General features: G+C 39.0%; 1 protein-coding gene across 14 annotated transcripts in view; it reads left to right on the top strand.

The window, feature by feature from the left end:
* Positions 1-16,757, top strand: part of LRRC7 (leucine rich repeat containing 7) — a 586,672-nt gene that overhangs the window by 224,300 nt on the left and 345,615 nt on the right. For all 14 annotated transcript variants that reach the window (XM_051857607.2, XM_051857612.2, XM_051857606.2 and 11 more), the window contains one exon: positions 15,007-15,124. In XM_051857607.2, coding sequence (XP_051713567.1) covers positions 15,007-15,124 — 118 coding nt within the window. The remainder of the gene's footprint in view (positions 1-15,006; positions 15,125-16,757) is intronic.

Below are 16,757 nucleotides of genomic sequence, written 5' to 3'. Positions count from 1 at the left end.
AGGAACATTCCTCAGAAAATGGAGGAAAATATAGGAAGTAATAGCTAAAAACATTTAAAGCAGCAATTTCTGGAAGAAGGATTATGGGATATGAATGAGATAACAAAAAACTGAAAATTAAAAATAATTTTTAAAAGCAATTACACAATTGAGCTAGAGAAGAAGAGTATCAAGTATTGATATTTTTGATAGATCTGACCAAATCTGATCATGTTATGGTACTTCTTTTGAAAATTATTCATATAATGCAATGATAAAAAAATAAATATCCAATGCTTAAGTGAACTATAAAGTATCATTTGGGAAGCCCACATGACACAGAAAGTAAATATGTAACTTCATCAAAGTGTTTGTTATCTGTCCTTTTCACTAGTTCTTATAGTTACTACCTAATTATCACATTTTGTCATATTATTCATTTCTTTACTCAGCCCTTAGTATATAACTTGACAGTTGTACTTTAGAGAAATAATTCTCCATAAAATTCCCAGAAGTCTGATTTCATTATAGACGTGAGCCCAAATCATTGCATTAGTAGATAATCCTCTGACTAGAACCACATTGCGACCCAGTTCTTGACCAAGAACTCCTGAGGAGTCAGACTTTTCTCAACTTGTTACAGGAGCATGGGATTACCTCACAGTGATTAGGAAGCTAGCCTTCCATGGAATTGGCCTCTAATCATATGCAGAAATCATGTCTGAACATTTGCTCCCTAAAACTAATAGAGCTATATGAAGCCATAAGTCAGTATCTGCTAAAGCACACAAGTGCATGCATTATTCCTTTCTATAGTAACAATTAATCAAGATTTCTAAGAAAGAAACATGAATATGTTATAGAATTGAATGAAAAATTTCTCTGAATTGGGAAGGGAAAAAAATCATACTTTTTATGTTGTTAGAGGTGCTGTGGTGGGAATTTTTTTCTAACTTTTATTTAATGAATATAAATTTCCAAAGTACAGCTTATAGGTTACAATGGCTTCCCCCCCCCATAACTTCCCTCCCACCTGCAACACTCCCCTTTCCCACTCCCTCTCCCCTTCCATGCACATCAAGATTCATTTTTGATTCTCTTTATATACAGAAGATCAGTTTAGCATATATTAAGTAAAGATTTCAACAGTTTGCACCCACATAGAATCACAAAGTGAAAAATACTGTTTGAGTACTACTTATAGCATTAAATCACAATGTACAGCACATTAAGGACAGAGATCCTACATGAGGAGTAAGTGCACAGTGACTCCTATTGTTGACTTCACAAATTGACACTCTTTTTTTATGGCATCAGTAATCACCCTAGGCTCTTGTCATGAGTTGCCAAAGCTATGGAAGCCTTTTGAGTTCACTGACTCTGATCGTATTTAGACAAGGTCATAGTCAAAGTGAAAGTTCTCTCCTCCCTTCAGAGAAAGGTACCTCCTTCTTTGATGACCTGTTCTTTTCACTGGGATCTCACTCACAGAGATCTTTCATTTAGGTTTGTTTGTTTTTTTGTGTGTGTGTGGGTTTTTTTTGTTTTTTTTGTTTTTTTTTTTTTTTGCCAGAATGTCTTGGCTTTCCATGCCTGAAATACTCTCATGGGCTTTTCAGCCAGATCCGAATGCCTTAAGGGCTGATTCTGAGGCCAGAGTGCTGTTTAGGACATCTGCCATTCTATGAGTCTGCTGTGTATCCCACTTCCCATGTTGGATCATTCTCTCCCTTTTTTATTCTATCGGTTAGAATTTGCAGACACTATTCTTGTTTTTGTGATCCCTTTGACTCTTAGTCCTATCATTCTGATCAATTGTGAACAGAAATTGATCACTTGGACTAGTGAGATGGCATTGGTACATGCCACCTTGATGGGATTGAATTGGAATCCCCTGGTATGTTTCTAAGTCTACCATTTTGGGCAAGTCAGCTTGAGCATGTCCCAAGTTGCACATTTCTTCCCTTTCTTATTCCCACTCTTATATTTAACAGGGATCACTTTTCAGTTAAGTTTCAACACTTAAGAATAACTGTGTATTGATTACAGTATTCAACCAAAAGTATTAAGTAGAACAAACAAAAAAAATACTAAGAGGGATAATGTATTAAGTTGTTCATCAACAGTCAGGGCAAGGCCTGATCAAGTCACCGTTTCTCATAGTGTTCATTTCACTTTAACGGGTTTCCTTTTTGATGCTCGGTTAGTTGTCACGGATCAGGAATCATCATGAAACAAGACCCCTACCTTTCACCTTAAACAAAAATTCACTCAACATGGATTAAAGACTTAAATCTACGACATGACACCATCAAATTATTAGAGAGCATTGGAGAAACCCTGCAAGATATAGGTACTGGCAAAGACTTCTTGGAAAACACCCAAGAAGCACAGGCAGTCAAAGCCAAAATGAACATTTGGGATTGCATCAAATTGAGAAGTTTCTGTACTTCAAAAGAAACAGTCAGGAAAGTGAAGAGGCAACCGACAGAATGGGAAAAAATATTTGCAAACTATGCAACAGATAAAGGGTTGATAACCAGAATCTACAAAGAAATCAAGAAACTCCACAACATCAAAACAAACAACCCACTTAAGAGATGGGACAAGGACCTCAATAGACATTTTTCAAAAGAGGAAATCCAAATGGCCAACAAGCACATGAAAAAATGTTCAAGGTCACTAGCAATCAGGGAAATGCAAATCAAAACCACAATGAGGTTTCATCTCACCCCAGTTAGAATGGCTCACATACAGAAATCTACCAACAACAGATGCTTGAGAGGATGTGGGTAAACAGGGACACTAACCCACTATTTTGGGAATGCAAACTGGTCAAGCCACTATGGAAGCCAGTTTGGAGATTCCTCAGAAACCTGAAGATAACCCTACCATTCAACCCAGCCATCCCACTCCTTGGAATTTACCCAAAGGAAATTAAATTGGCAAACAAACAAGCTGTCTGCACATTAATGTTTATTGCAGCTCAATTCACAATAGCTAAGACCTGGAACCAACCTAAATGCCCATCAACAGTAGACTGGATAAAGAAATTATGGGACATGTACTCTATAGAATACTATACAGCAGTCAAAAACAACGAAACCCGGTCATTTGCAACAAGATGGAGGAATCTGGAAAACATTATGCTGAGTGAATTAAGCCAGTCCCAAAGGGACAAATATCATGTCTCCCTGATCACGACAGCCACCTGAGCACCAAAGGGAAACTTGTTGAAATGAAATGGACACTACGAGAAATAGTGACTTAATCAGCTCTTGTCCTGACTGTTGATGTACAATGTAATACTTTTTCCATTTTAGTATTTTTTTTTGTTCTAGTACTATTGGTTGAACTCTGTATTTAACACACAATTATTCTTCGGTGTTTAAATATTAACTGAAAAGTTATCCCTGTTAGGAATTTGGAAAACATTATGCTGAGTGAAATAAGCCAGTCCCAAAGGGACAAATATCATGTGGTGGGAAATTTTAAGAGACCCTGGATTACACTCTGATGTATGATCATCTCCTCAGGGTCTGAGAAACAATAAGAAGAGAAGCAAAGGACATGAGTAATGTCAGTCCACACATATTGCCAACTAGTTAGTGCTGTTTAATTTCAAAAGTCAGCTCCAGAATTCTGCAACAGCCTCTTGACATGGAATGTGTGGCATGGCAGAAAGCACTAAGGCTTTGGAGCCAAGTAGACCTCAATTTAGTCTCACCTGCGAGAAGTTTCTAGGCCTCAGTGTCTCACCTACATGAAATGGAGAAAATAACATTTATTTTGCAGGATTATTTTACCTGCTTGTAATTTTTTTCACATCTTGACCATGTTATAATTCTTTTTCACTGTTATAGATTGTTATATGTGAAGTGTGAGAATGGAGCAAATTGTAAACCTTCTATAGTCATCCATGGTTGTCATGGGCTGCAGTTCCAGAAAGTACACACACAAGTTGATTTTTTTTTCTGAAATGAGATGATAGCCCCCCTTTCCAGAAAGGAAGTTATTTTTATTTAATTTTTTTTTGACAGGCAGAGTGGACAGTGAGAGAGAGAGAGAGAGAGAGAAAGGTCTTCCTTTGCCATTGGTTCACCCTCCAATGGCCACTGCGGCCAGCGAGTTGCGGCCGGCGCACCGCATTGATCCGAAGGCAGGAGCCAGGTACTTATCCTGGTCTCCCAGGGGGTGCAGGGCCCAAGGACTTGGGCCATCCTCCGCTGCACTCCCTGGCCACAGCAGAGAGCTGGCCTGGAAGAGGGGCAACTGGGACAGAATCCGGCGCCCTGACCGGGACTAGAACCTGTTGTGCCGGCGCCGCAAGGTGGAGGATTAGCCTAGTGAGCCGCGGCGCCAGCCTAGGAAAGGAAGTTATATTCTTTCCAAAGTACGAGTGATTTTAAAGGAGAGAAAACCTTTTGCAGAAGCTTATTCTTCCAGGGAGCATTAATGAGTTAAGTCTTGATTGTGCAAAGATTAGAGGAAATAGAAATATTCTATTTTACTCTTTACAACCATTTTAGTGTTTCTTGCTTTCCTGGTAACAATGTAACTTTGTTGATTTTTCATTTTGACAAGTTTGTGTGTGTGTGTGTATGTGTGTACACATACAATATTTACTGTATAGCGAGTTCTCTGTTTTCTTTAAACTTTAAGTGGTTGAAGTAAAGGTTTGTTTCCTCTTTTTGAGGTTGGCAGTAAAGGTTAATTATGTTGAATTTAATTCCTATGACCCTCTGAGGAGTCTTTTCTGTGTGGCAGTGGCCTTTAATTGGAAAAAGGCTTCTTTTTCTTTGTTCTAAATAATTAAGAGTTGACTACATAAAAGCTTGTAAAATACATTTATCACATGATTTTACTCATTAACATTAATGATAATTGCTTCTGTCATCCATGGAGAAGCACTGCCACCAGCTTGTAGAGAAACTGCGACACTTGGAGAAATGGAGAGGGTAAAGAACATCCCTGGGGGGTGCTCACGGACAGAAGTAGGAACTCTATTGAGAAAAGCAAAGTCACAGAAAACAGGGGAGCAGAGTTCTAAGGATGACACTGTCAAACGGAATAAGAAGGTCAAGTAATGCAAGAGCTGGATCATGCATTAGCCCAAGGGAGATTTCATTTGTGGTTTTTACTGTACCAGCATCAGGAGAGAAATCCTTGATCTTCATCTTTATGGGGTTATCACTCTCATCCATTCTCACACTGAAGACTCACAGATCTGTTATCCCAGCTCAGCCCTCTCTCTCAATCATCATGCTTAAACCTACTTTCTGACTTTACTTGGTAATTCACATTAAGTGGGTCTAATTAGCCCTGTGAAAACTACCTCCGTCCTATATTTCCTGTTGTAGTTGGTTAGGTCTTATTACCAGGACCCTATCATCCTTTAGTCTCCCTTCTCACTCACCTTCCACTTCAATTCAACAGCCAAATCTTGCCAATGTTACCCCTTAAAATCTTTACCCTATAGTCAGAGCCCTTGTCAGACCTTCATCATCTCCTGGCAAACTAATGAAATAGTCTCTGGATTCATAGCCCTTGAACCAGCCTCCCCCCACCACCACCCCATTTTGTTCTTTGTACAACCAACAGTGTTGTATTTCAAATGTAAATATGACCAGGCCCCAAGCTAAGGTAAGGCAGTCACTTGTCGGTTCTCTATCTTCAGGAGAACACTGTCAGTTGTAGCATGGAATGCTAAGAGGCACCATTGTCTGTCCACAGCCCTCCTCTGCATTCCATTGCTGCTTCTGCTTTCACAGGACGATTCATCTCAACTGTCACTTCCTCCCATAGCTGTCATTCTTCAGTCACTGGCACAGTTATTTAACTCTCTTCTGTTCCTCCATATTACCACATGCACAGTCCTACAATTGTACTCACCAACCCTATGGTGATTCATTTAATCCATATTTATTGAGTGTCTGTTCTATTCCAGGGAAACAGAGGTGAGGAAGAAAGACACTGCAATATGTCTTCCTCCCCCTCTTGAATAGGGGATTATGTCTATTTAATATCTTTCAACAGGAACTAGCACGGCATTTAGTACAAAGCTAGGTTCTCACTACAAATTTACTGCACAAATAAATTGTAAAATGACTTTATAAAAGTCAATTATAGGAATATGTACACAAGATTATATAAAAACACAGTAGAGACACAACTAATCCTGCTTCCTTGGGTGGCCAGGAAAGTCTGCCTGGCAGACGTGCATTGCTGAAGAAAGATTAGTAGAACATCTGGTTGGGTTTTTAAATGAGAAATTGAGCCTTAAAGAAAATGTTTTGCCCAACATGGCTGTTTAAGGGTAGAGTCAGAATTGAAACGCAGATTTACCTAATTCCAAAGCATGTAACTTATCCATTATTATCCCAGTGGAGAAGAAATCCATTTTATGCCAGGAGCCATTTTCTTTCTGATTCAGTGACTTTCTCAGGTGGAATACACAAAGCTAAGCCTTTAGTTATACAAAACTGGTCAGTGCTTAGAAAGGTGAAAGCTTATATATATATATATATGTACACACACACATATTTATATATACAAAATCAGTTTATACTACGATTAAAGTGTAGATGGCATTCAACCGACTAGTTTGTACCACACTGATTACTGTATATTGCAAAGGCAATTTTCTTAATGCCAATTAACCAATAATTTCATCAATCAGTAGGTACTAACAAAACAATGTAAAGAAACTCCCTTGGCACAGTTGTACTCACCCACCCACATGTGCGTACATCCCTTATCTCTCTCTTTTTTTAAATTATTTATTTATTTGAAAGGCAGAATTACAGAGAGGGAGGGAGGGAGGGAAGGAGGGTGGAAGATAAAGAGAGAGAAACAAGAGAGGGATTCTGTCACAGTGGCTGGAGCTGAGCCAATCCAAAGCCAGGAGCCAGGAGCTTCCTCCAGGTCTCCTACATGGGTGCAGGGGTCCAAGGATGTGAACCATCATCCTCTGCTTTATCAGGTGTATTAGCAGGTGTATTAGATCAGAAGTGGAGCTGCCAGGACTTAAACCTGTCCATATAGGATGCGGTTGCTGCAGGTGGGTGACTTTTCCTGCTACATCACAATACCAGCCCCTCACATTCCTTCTGTTAAGTTTAATAGGTATATTAGGAAGCTATCCTCCAAATGCCTACAAACAATGAAGCTGAATCAAAATTATTGGCTACTTTTCCCAAGCCATGAGCAGGGAGCTGGGTTGGAAATAGAGCAGCCAGGACTCGAACCCAAGCCCCTATGGGATGTTGACGCTGCAGGTGGAGGCTTAACTTACTATGCCACAGTGCTGGCTCTGGTTGTTGTCATCTTAACTGGTGTCATAATAGACTAGATACCCTCTCTGAGATAATATGTTTTAAAGTGTAATGGACACTCAAGAAATCATGGCTTCTTGCTATTATGTCATTTCCTTGAATAATAATATTTATGAACAATCATATTTACTGAGAAGGAACAGTGTGCCAATCAATGTGTTACACACTATCAGTGTTACTCACTGTATCAATGTTACAGGAACTAGAGAAGCCTATAGTCTAGTAATCACAAAACTTGACATTCATGCTTCAGTAGGGATAAATAAAGAGAGTTCTAAAAGTGTACATGTGGAGTGTGTACACTCTTTTTTTTTAAAGGATTTATTTATCTTATTTGAAAGGCAGAGTTACAGACAGAGATAGATAGAGATCTTTTTTAATGTTTTTTATTTGGCAGAGTTAGTGAGAGAGAGAGAGAGACAGAAAGGTCTTCCTTCCGTTGGTTCACTTCCCAAATGGCCTCTATGGCCGATGCTGTGCCAGATGCTTCTTCCTGGTCTCCCATGCGGGTGCAGGGGCCCAAGCACTTGGGCCATCCTCCACTACCCTCCTGGGCCACAGCAGAGAGCTGGCTGGAAGAGGAGCAACAGGGACTAGAACCCACCACCCATATGGGATGCTGGCGCTGCAGGTGGAGGATTAACCAAGTGAGCTATGGTGCCGGCCTGAGCATGTACACTCTTGATCTGAGTCTGAGAAAGGGGTAAGAGGGATACAGAGTAGGGTTAGGTTGAAAAGAGTGTCAGTAAACCCACAGATGAAAAATATCTCTCTTACCCATTCCCTCTCCTTTTCTTTTCTACTTCCCTCTCTGTCACTCTGCCTTTCAAATTAATCCGTGAGTCAATCAAAAAATTAAATAAAATACTATCCAACATTTCCAGAAGGATAAAGTCTGATTCACACAGGTTTTCACATTCTGGCTAAAACCTTCCCATTCCCCTGCCCACAGTTTGGAATATAGCCACTTGGTATTCCTTGCAATTTTTAATGGAAAGGTCCCTGAGGTTTCCACCTAGAACAGCTTCCCTAAGGACACCTGTCTGCCCAGTCTACCCTGCCTCCATGTCCTATTTTCAGTTCAGAAAATCAGCTTCCCTCAAAACCTGGTTGAGCTATTTCCCCGTTCTCTAGTCAGTCACATTTCTTCCCCATTCTTCTCTAACACAAGTACAAATGAGTCATGGAATACTGGTGACCCAGCAAGAATGAGAGAGAGAGAGACAAATAAACCAGCTGACCAAAAATAGAAAGTCTGGAAACTGACCCATACTTATGTGGAAATCGGATATATAACAGACGTGCTTTGTTAATCATTGGAAAAATAAAAATGGTGCTGGAACAATAATGTTTAAGGGCAAAAGAATGGATCCCTACTTCACATCATTCACAAAAATAAATTCCGGATGAAGCATTTAAAATAAGAAAAAAATAGAAGCATTCCTGCAAAAAGATAAATTTGGCTTCTGTAAAATTTTTTTTTATCAAAAGATGCTCTAAAAAAAAGTGAAATGACTAGTCCTATATTGGGAGAACTGTCATAGAATTAATATCCAGAATATGTGACTGTTTCAAATCAATTAAGCAAGAAAAGATCTTTAACTGTATTAGTAACTAGGCAAAATGTATCATCATTTTACATATCACAGACAGATTAAAAATAATTAAATCATCTGAAAATATCAAAAGTTGGAACTGGTATGGAAAGTAAAAGTTCTTTTCTTTATTAATAGGAATTTAAATTTTTAGAACAGCCTGAAAAACAGTTTCTATTATTTGGTAAATTTGACTGTGTATGTACCTTCCCAGAGAAACTGTATTGTGTATGTACACTAGCAAAGGCGTATGAGAATAATCCTAGTGGCATAATGTTTGAAGAAAACTGGAAAAGAGAAAAAAATTTGAAATGAGCCCAAAACATATGAATTATGATTACTAGACTTATATTAAAGCCACAGAGAAAAGTAAGGGAATGAGTACAACAGAAGGACACAATAGAAAGAGCTTTCTTCAAAGGGATTTAAAAATATGAATCTTTGTTGTATTATCAATGTTTCTTTAGATTTAACCCAATTTTTCTTTTTTAAGAATTTTTGACTTTATTCCTTTTAACTGCTCAGGATGTCTCTTCTGGGATCATTTTTATTTTTATAAACTTTGTCTTATGACAGCACCTCTAGTGAAAGTCTCTTGGTGGTAAATTCAGTTGTCTTTGTATGAAACATTATTTTGCTTTTTTCTCAAAAGATAACTGTAAATATGAGGTTACTCATACTGAGCACTTTAGAAGCAACATCTAATGGAAGCCCTTTTTAAATTCTCATTGTTGAGAAATAAGCTGTCCTTTTTTATTATTTAGTTTATTTTTAAAGCTTATTTGAGAGAACAGAAAGAGACAGACAGATGCAGGGAGAGCTCCCATTGATCGATTCTCTCCTCAGCGTCTGCATTGACTGAGGCTGGGCCAAGCTGAAGCTTGGAGAGGAATACAATTTAGGTCTCCCCTGTGGGTAGTGGTATTGCAATTATGTGAACCATCATTGTTCCCTCCAGGGTCTGCATTGATATGAAGCTGGATTTTGGAGTCAGAGATGAGCATGGAAACCAGGCATTCTGATGTGAGACATGGTTGTCTTAATCTCTAGGCTATGTCTTACACTGTATCCTGTGCACTCAGCATAGTATCTAGCTTGTAGGTGTCAATAAGAGGTTTTCCATTCATGAATTAATGAAGAAATAACCTTTAGAATATATATTATTAGCCTCAAATACATTTTTATTTCCCACTTTTGAGCCTTTCATTTTTATGTCTGTTCTCAGAAAACACCTGTTTGTGCTTCAGTTCTAAATGTTTACTTTGGAGCAAGTAAATTAACTTGCATACTCTTCTCCAACTGATTTCTTCAGAGTTAAACTGCTTCCTTTAGCTGAAGAAAAAGAACACTTTAGTACCCAAATATTTTGAGCTTTAAAATATTTTTTTTTATTTTTGAAATGTGAAATATCATTAGCAAATTAAAATAAAGATAACCATGACCATTAGCAGTTTTACTCTAATTAGATATTTATTACGTTTGCCTATATTCAAGAATTACAGCTGTTTTCTGATCATTCTTCATTTCATTTTCAATCAAAGCTTGAATCCTAAAAGAGCCATTAAAATGCCATCATATTTTTTGGCCAATTTGTAAACATCATGACTCATCCTAAGAAGTTTTCTGCTTTGTTTATGAAATTCAGACTCCAGTGAGAATGTTTACCTTGCCAGTAGCTACCATTCTTGGCTGGAAATTAGCACTCTCTTCATTTTCTCTTTAATTATCTATGTTACTTTGCCAGCCACTTTGGTATATGGAAAGGAGAAAATGGTTGATACCAAGATGAATCATACGAGACAGCTGCTTTCAAAAGCCTCCTCATATGGAAAAGTAAGAAATAGGGAGTTTAAAGGAATGCCTTTATAGCTGTGTTTATAAATATTAACAGTGGCTAACAGTTACCAAGCTTTACTATGTGCCAAGTGCAGTTCACAGTTTTATATTTTCATAAGCACCCCATTTCATCAAAGCCAAAGACATGATTATAAGACAAATCATTGGGGCCGGTGCTGTGGCGCAGTGGGTTAAAACCCTGGATGCCGGTTCTAGTCCCGGCTGCTCCACTTCTGATCCAGCTCTCTGCTATTGCCTGGGAAAGTAGTGGAAGATGGCCCCAGTCCTTGGACCCCTGCGCCCATGTGGGAGACCTGGAAGAAGCTTCTGGCTCCTGGCTTTGGATCGGCTCAGCTCTGGCCATTGTGGCCATCTGGGGAGTGGACCAGCGGATGCAAGACCTTTCTCTCTGTCTCTACCTCTCTCTGTAACTCTTTCAAATAAATAAAATAAATCTTCAAAAAAGGCAGGTCTTTATTATAATAGCAGTAAGAAATAGAAAGATATTTCTGAGGCTGGTGCTGTGGCATCACAGGTAAACCTGCCTCCTACAGTGCCAGCATCCCTATATGGTTGCCAGTTCAAGTCCTGATTGCTCCATTTCTGATTCAGCTCTCTGCTATAGCCTGAGAAAGCAGTGGAAGATGGCCCAGGTCTTTGGGCCTCTGCACCCTTATGGGAGACCCAGAAGAAGCTCTAGGCTCCTGGCTTCAGGTTGGCCCGACTCCAGCCTTTGCAGCTATTTGGGCTGTGAACCAGCAGATGGAAAACCTCTCTCTCTTGCTGTCTCTGCCTCTGCCTCTCTGTAACTCTTGACTCAAATAAATAAATAAATAAATATCTTTTAAAAAGAAAGATATTTCTTAAAAATAACTTGCTCTTGATTGTAACATGCATTCTAAATATCAAAGTTGTTAATATGTGAAAAAAATGGGACTTAGGATTTAAGAAATTAACTTTTAAGCCTCTCAGCAACTCTCCAAGTAATGTAACTTATGGTTCCAATTTTATTTGCAAGTATACTGGCATGTTCAGAGATATTAAGCAACTTGCCCAAAATTGCACAACGAGTAAATTAATAGGTGAAAGGATATTAAACACACCTCAGTCTGATTGCAAATGCCAGGTGGGTAGCTCTATTTCAGAGAATTCTTGGATTCTGTTTCAAGGCATTTATGAGCTTCTATATTTTTTTGTTCCTGATATTGTCTCATTTAAAATGGAAGAATACTGGATACTCCACTGATTCTTAAGAGTTTTTGAGAATTTTCTTGAGATGATAAGACAAATTTAAAGAGTAAAAGCGATACATATTTTGAAAATCATTAGCATGAACATTATTTAAAATGGTTATAGTAATAAGAGAAGTTGGTAAATCATACCCAAGTCAGCCATGAGATATTTTTAGTCCATATTGCATATACATGTAAATGTAGTAGTCCCAACTAAATGATAGAGGCTGGAAATAAATCTAAATTAACTTTTACCATAAGTGTAGACAACTGCTGTCTTATTCCTTAGAGAGAAAATTAGCAGTTACAGTAGAAACTATTCATTAAAGTATCCATCAAAGGTCTCTTTTTTGAGGTTTATAAAAAGAAATAGGAACCTTTCTGTATAAGATGAAAATTAATTCTAGCATGAAATGAAGCATTGCAAATTATCTTTGTGAAGAACCTAAATGCTTAGCCCAAAGTAAGAAACTTCATATTGCATTCTTAAGGAGCAAACAGCACAAAATAGCAGGCATCACAATCTATTTTTTTAAAAAGCTAATGAGTTAAGAAATAATAACCATGGACTACATTGTTTTTTTCTTTTTCTTTTTTTTTAACAGGCAAAGTTAGAGAGAGAGATAGAGAGAAAGGTCTTTGTTTACGTTGGTTCACCCCCAAAATGGCCACTATGGCCGCTGCGCTGCGCCAATCCGAAGCCAGGAGCCAGGTGCTTCCTCTTGGTCTCCCATGTGGGTGCAGGGCCCAAGCACTTGGGTCATCCTCCACTGCACTCCCGGGCCACAGCAGAGAGCTGGAGTGGAAAAGAGCAACCGGGACAGAATCCAGTGCTCCAACTGGGACTAGAACCTGGGGTGCCGGCGCCGCAGGCAGAGGATTAGCCTAGTGAGCCACGGCCCTGGCCTACCTTGTTTGTTTGTTTGTTTGTTTGTTTGACAGGCAGAGTGGACAGTGAGAGAGAGAGACAGAGAGAAAGGTCTTCCTTTTGCCGTTGGTTCACCCTCCAATGGCCACAGCGGCCGGCGCGCTGTGCGGCCGTCGCACCGTGCTGATCCGAAGGCAGGAGCCAGGTGCTTCTCCTGGTCTCCCATGGGGTGCAGGGCCCAAGCACTTGGGCCATCCTCCACTGCACTCCTGGGCCACAGCAGAGAGCTGGCCTGGAAGAGGGGCAACCGGGACAGAATCCGGCGCCCCAACCGGGACTAGAACCCAGTGTGCCAGTGCCGCAAGGCGGAGGATTAGCCTAGTGAGCCACAGCGCCGGCCCTACCTTGTTTTTTTTCTATATGAAATGAATTACATGTAAGAATAAATGTTAGTTAAATGTAGTACTGTGGGCCAACTTCATAGTCCTAGATACCAGAGAATTCATCTGTGGAAATTCAACCAAACAGAATTAGAAATGTCAAACAGAAAAGATCTCATTAAGATAATTCTTCCAGAAATGAATAAAAAAATCTACTCCGGATTTTCATATCTTTACTGTAGTCAAGATGAGTTGGACAGAGCTAAAAAGTGAAATATATTGTTTTTCAAAGTGTGACACTATAAACACCGACATCAAGATCCAGGTCAATGGTGTGCTTATTAAATAGGCAGGTTTTTTTACCACCTTATCAGATGTACTTGGGTAGAGCCCATGAAACCATATTTTAAGCAAGTACCTATACCTGACCATGATTATGAGCCATATTTGAGAACCATTGTTTTAGTACTTGACTCTTCCCCACCTATGACTTTGGACTGAAGACAGAAATGAGCCAATCACTAGGGACTTCTTCCACCAAGTATCAGAAGTTAAATGTTTCACTCACTAGATAACTCATCAAGCAGTGCAGGAAGAAAACAAAGGAAATGTGAGCTCTTGTATTTCAGTGCACGGTAATTCTTACAATGTAAAGACCTTTTCAATATGATAAGATGGAAGTTACAATTTATGAAATCAAATGGGGTTACAGACAAAGTAGACAAAAAGTAGGAAGAGAAAGGGACAGGGCCGGCGCCGCGGCTCACTAGGCTAATCCTCTGCCTTGCGGCGCCGGCACACTGGGTTCTAGTCCCCGTCGGGGCACTGGATTCTGTCCCGGTTGCCCCTCTTCCAGGCCAGCTCTCTGCTGTGGCCCGGGAGTGCAGTGGAGGATGGCCCAAGTGCTTGGGCCCTGCACCCCATGGGAGACCAGGAGAAGCACCTGGCTCCTGCCTTCGGATCAGCGCGGTGCGCCGGCTGCAGCACAGCAGCCGCGGCGGCCATTGGAGGGTGAACCAACGGCAAAGAGGAAGACCTTTCTCTCTGTCTCTCTCTCTCACTGTCCACTCTGCCTGTCAAGAAAGGGACAAAGTAGGAAGAGAAAGGGACAAAGAAAAGTCATTTCAAAGAGAAAGCAATTGTAGAATTCAGTGGCAAATGGAACAATAGTAAACAGCACGGGGATGCGGCAAGCATTTGGCACAGCAGTTAGGACACCACTCGGCATGCCCACATCCAGTTTCAGAGTGCCTGGTTTGAATCTTGACTCCTCTACTTCATATCCAGCTTCCTAAGAATGTATGCTCTGGGAGCAGCAGGTGATGGCTGATGTGCTTCAGTCCCTGCCACTTACGAGGGAAGTACAGATTGAGTTCCTGGCTCCCAGCTTCAGCCTGGTCCAGAACTAGCGGTTATGGGCATTTGGAGAGTGAACCAGTAGATGGAAGATCTCTGTTTCCCTGCCTTTTAATACAATGAAAATAAATGAAATTGTTTTTTCTAAGGCCAAATGTATATTTTAAAAAGTAGTGGGAAAAAAAAGTAGAATCCTTTGGATTTTGAATCTGAGTAGCAGACAGTTGTGAAACATTAACATGGGGGCAGGATGTGAAATCATTCTGAAAACAATTGAGAATACAGATGTGGAGGAAAGAGAAGCTTTTATAGCTGGTGTTTTATTACCGTAGTTATAAAGACATTGGTTTGAATTTTGTTACTGAGTTTATTTGTGAATAGGTTTAACCAAATTGTGATCTAATTAACAATTATTTTCTATTACAGCAATTGTTTAACTGTCAAGCTCTACGAAAACTAAGTATTCCTGATAACGACCTTTCAAATCTACCAACCACTATTGCTAGCTTAGTTAATCTTAAAGAACTCGACATCAGTAAAAATGGTAAGGTACTCATTATATCTCTAAATATTTTAAATTTTTTTTGGAAATAAGCTTTAATTTTTTTCTTAGCAAATGATATAAAATGACTTTCTCTTTGATTTTGTTTCAATTGTAAATTGATTTTGGTGAACAGTTAAATCCTAAATTATATGAGACTCTTCAAAAAGTTAATGGAAAATGTATATTATGAAAAATGTACATGTTTATGTCAAAAAATTTTGCCCCCAAATAAGCTCATCTTTTAATTCCAGTTTCCCAAGAGCTTCTTGAAGTCCTTTCATAAAGACAGAAAAGCCTCTCTCCTCCTCTGTTAATGTGACTAAGTCCCTCAGTCCTTATTTCCATTCATGTGCTTATTCTACAAATTCTGAGGTTTTCAAAATCCCACCTGCTCAACAAGGCCTGCCTTTACAACCTATTTGAAATGAGACTCAGTCCTTTTTCCTGGGTTCTATTTTCTCCTAGCTTTAACTGTCTACAAAATTATATAATCTAATGAATGACTATGGTTAATGTGTATCTTTTCTTGACCCAGAATTCAAATATGACGGCAGTGATTTTTCGGTTTTGGTCACTGATATATGCCAAAAATCGAGACTAGTGCCTGGTACTCACAAATAAGTGACATTCAGTTATATCTACATATTTCTGGCCAAACCTGTATATCTGATATTTTGTTGATAATGAAGCTGATGTTAATATTTATGTTGATGGTATTTTACTTTAAGTGATTGTTGAAGTGACAGTTCTTCAGAAAATCTGCTGCAGGATCATTTATGCGTTAATCATTTCCTTCTGAATGGTTTCATCAGGACATTTTACTAGTACAAAGCCAAAATCAGTCACCAAGTGTTATATCTAGTTTATATTTATTGAGGATATAAACTACGGTCCCTCTATCATTAAGATAACCGGTTAAATTGTGTGTGTGTGTTTGTGTGTGTAGGCAAAAGAGCATTGCTTTGGTTATTTCCCTCAATACACTTAGTGCTAAGGGGTCAGGCCTGCTCTCATGAAACTTACATTGTAGTGGATGATTTAGACATTAAACAAGCAGCTGTAGTTGCGTAAATAAACAATTGTGTGTGATGATGCATTTAAAGTGAAGAAAGTACATATGAGAAAGATGCTATCTAGATTATGTGATTAGGGAAGGTTTCCCTGGGAAATGATAACCAGAACTAGATAGGATCCCTTGAAGTTAGGTAAGATTGGCTTGACTGGAGGTAGATAAGGATCTGTTTTGTTAAAGAAAATTGAAAAATCTCTTGGTCACTTGTAAATATAACATCCTTAAGAAATTTGATGACAATATCTCAGGAGTCTTTTTATTTCATTCTGCCAGAACACCTCTCCTCATATGACTACATTACTTGTTCTCTTGTCACCTTCAGATTTTTGCTCAAATTTACTCGAAATAAATCCTTCCAGGATCATCCTATTTAAAATTAAGACACTGTTGTTTATATGCCAGAAACACGTTCTATTCCTCTTTCCTGTTATTTGTTTATTAGAAACTGATATACCATGCATTTACATTATTTGTATATGATATGGATTGTAGGAGTTCAATTAATATTTACTGAATGAATTCATGAATTAAGGGCACTAGAGTATGGAAAGCTTATTGAAA

Source organism: Oryctolagus cuniculus, chromosome 7, assembly GCF_964237555.1.
Source record: "Oryctolagus cuniculus chromosome 7, mOryCun1.1, whole genome shotgun sequence".
Lineage (NCBI taxonomy): Eukaryota > Metazoa > Chordata > Mammalia > Lagomorpha > Leporidae > Oryctolagus > Oryctolagus cuniculus.
This window is presented reverse-complemented; position numbering and strand designations above follow the sequence as displayed.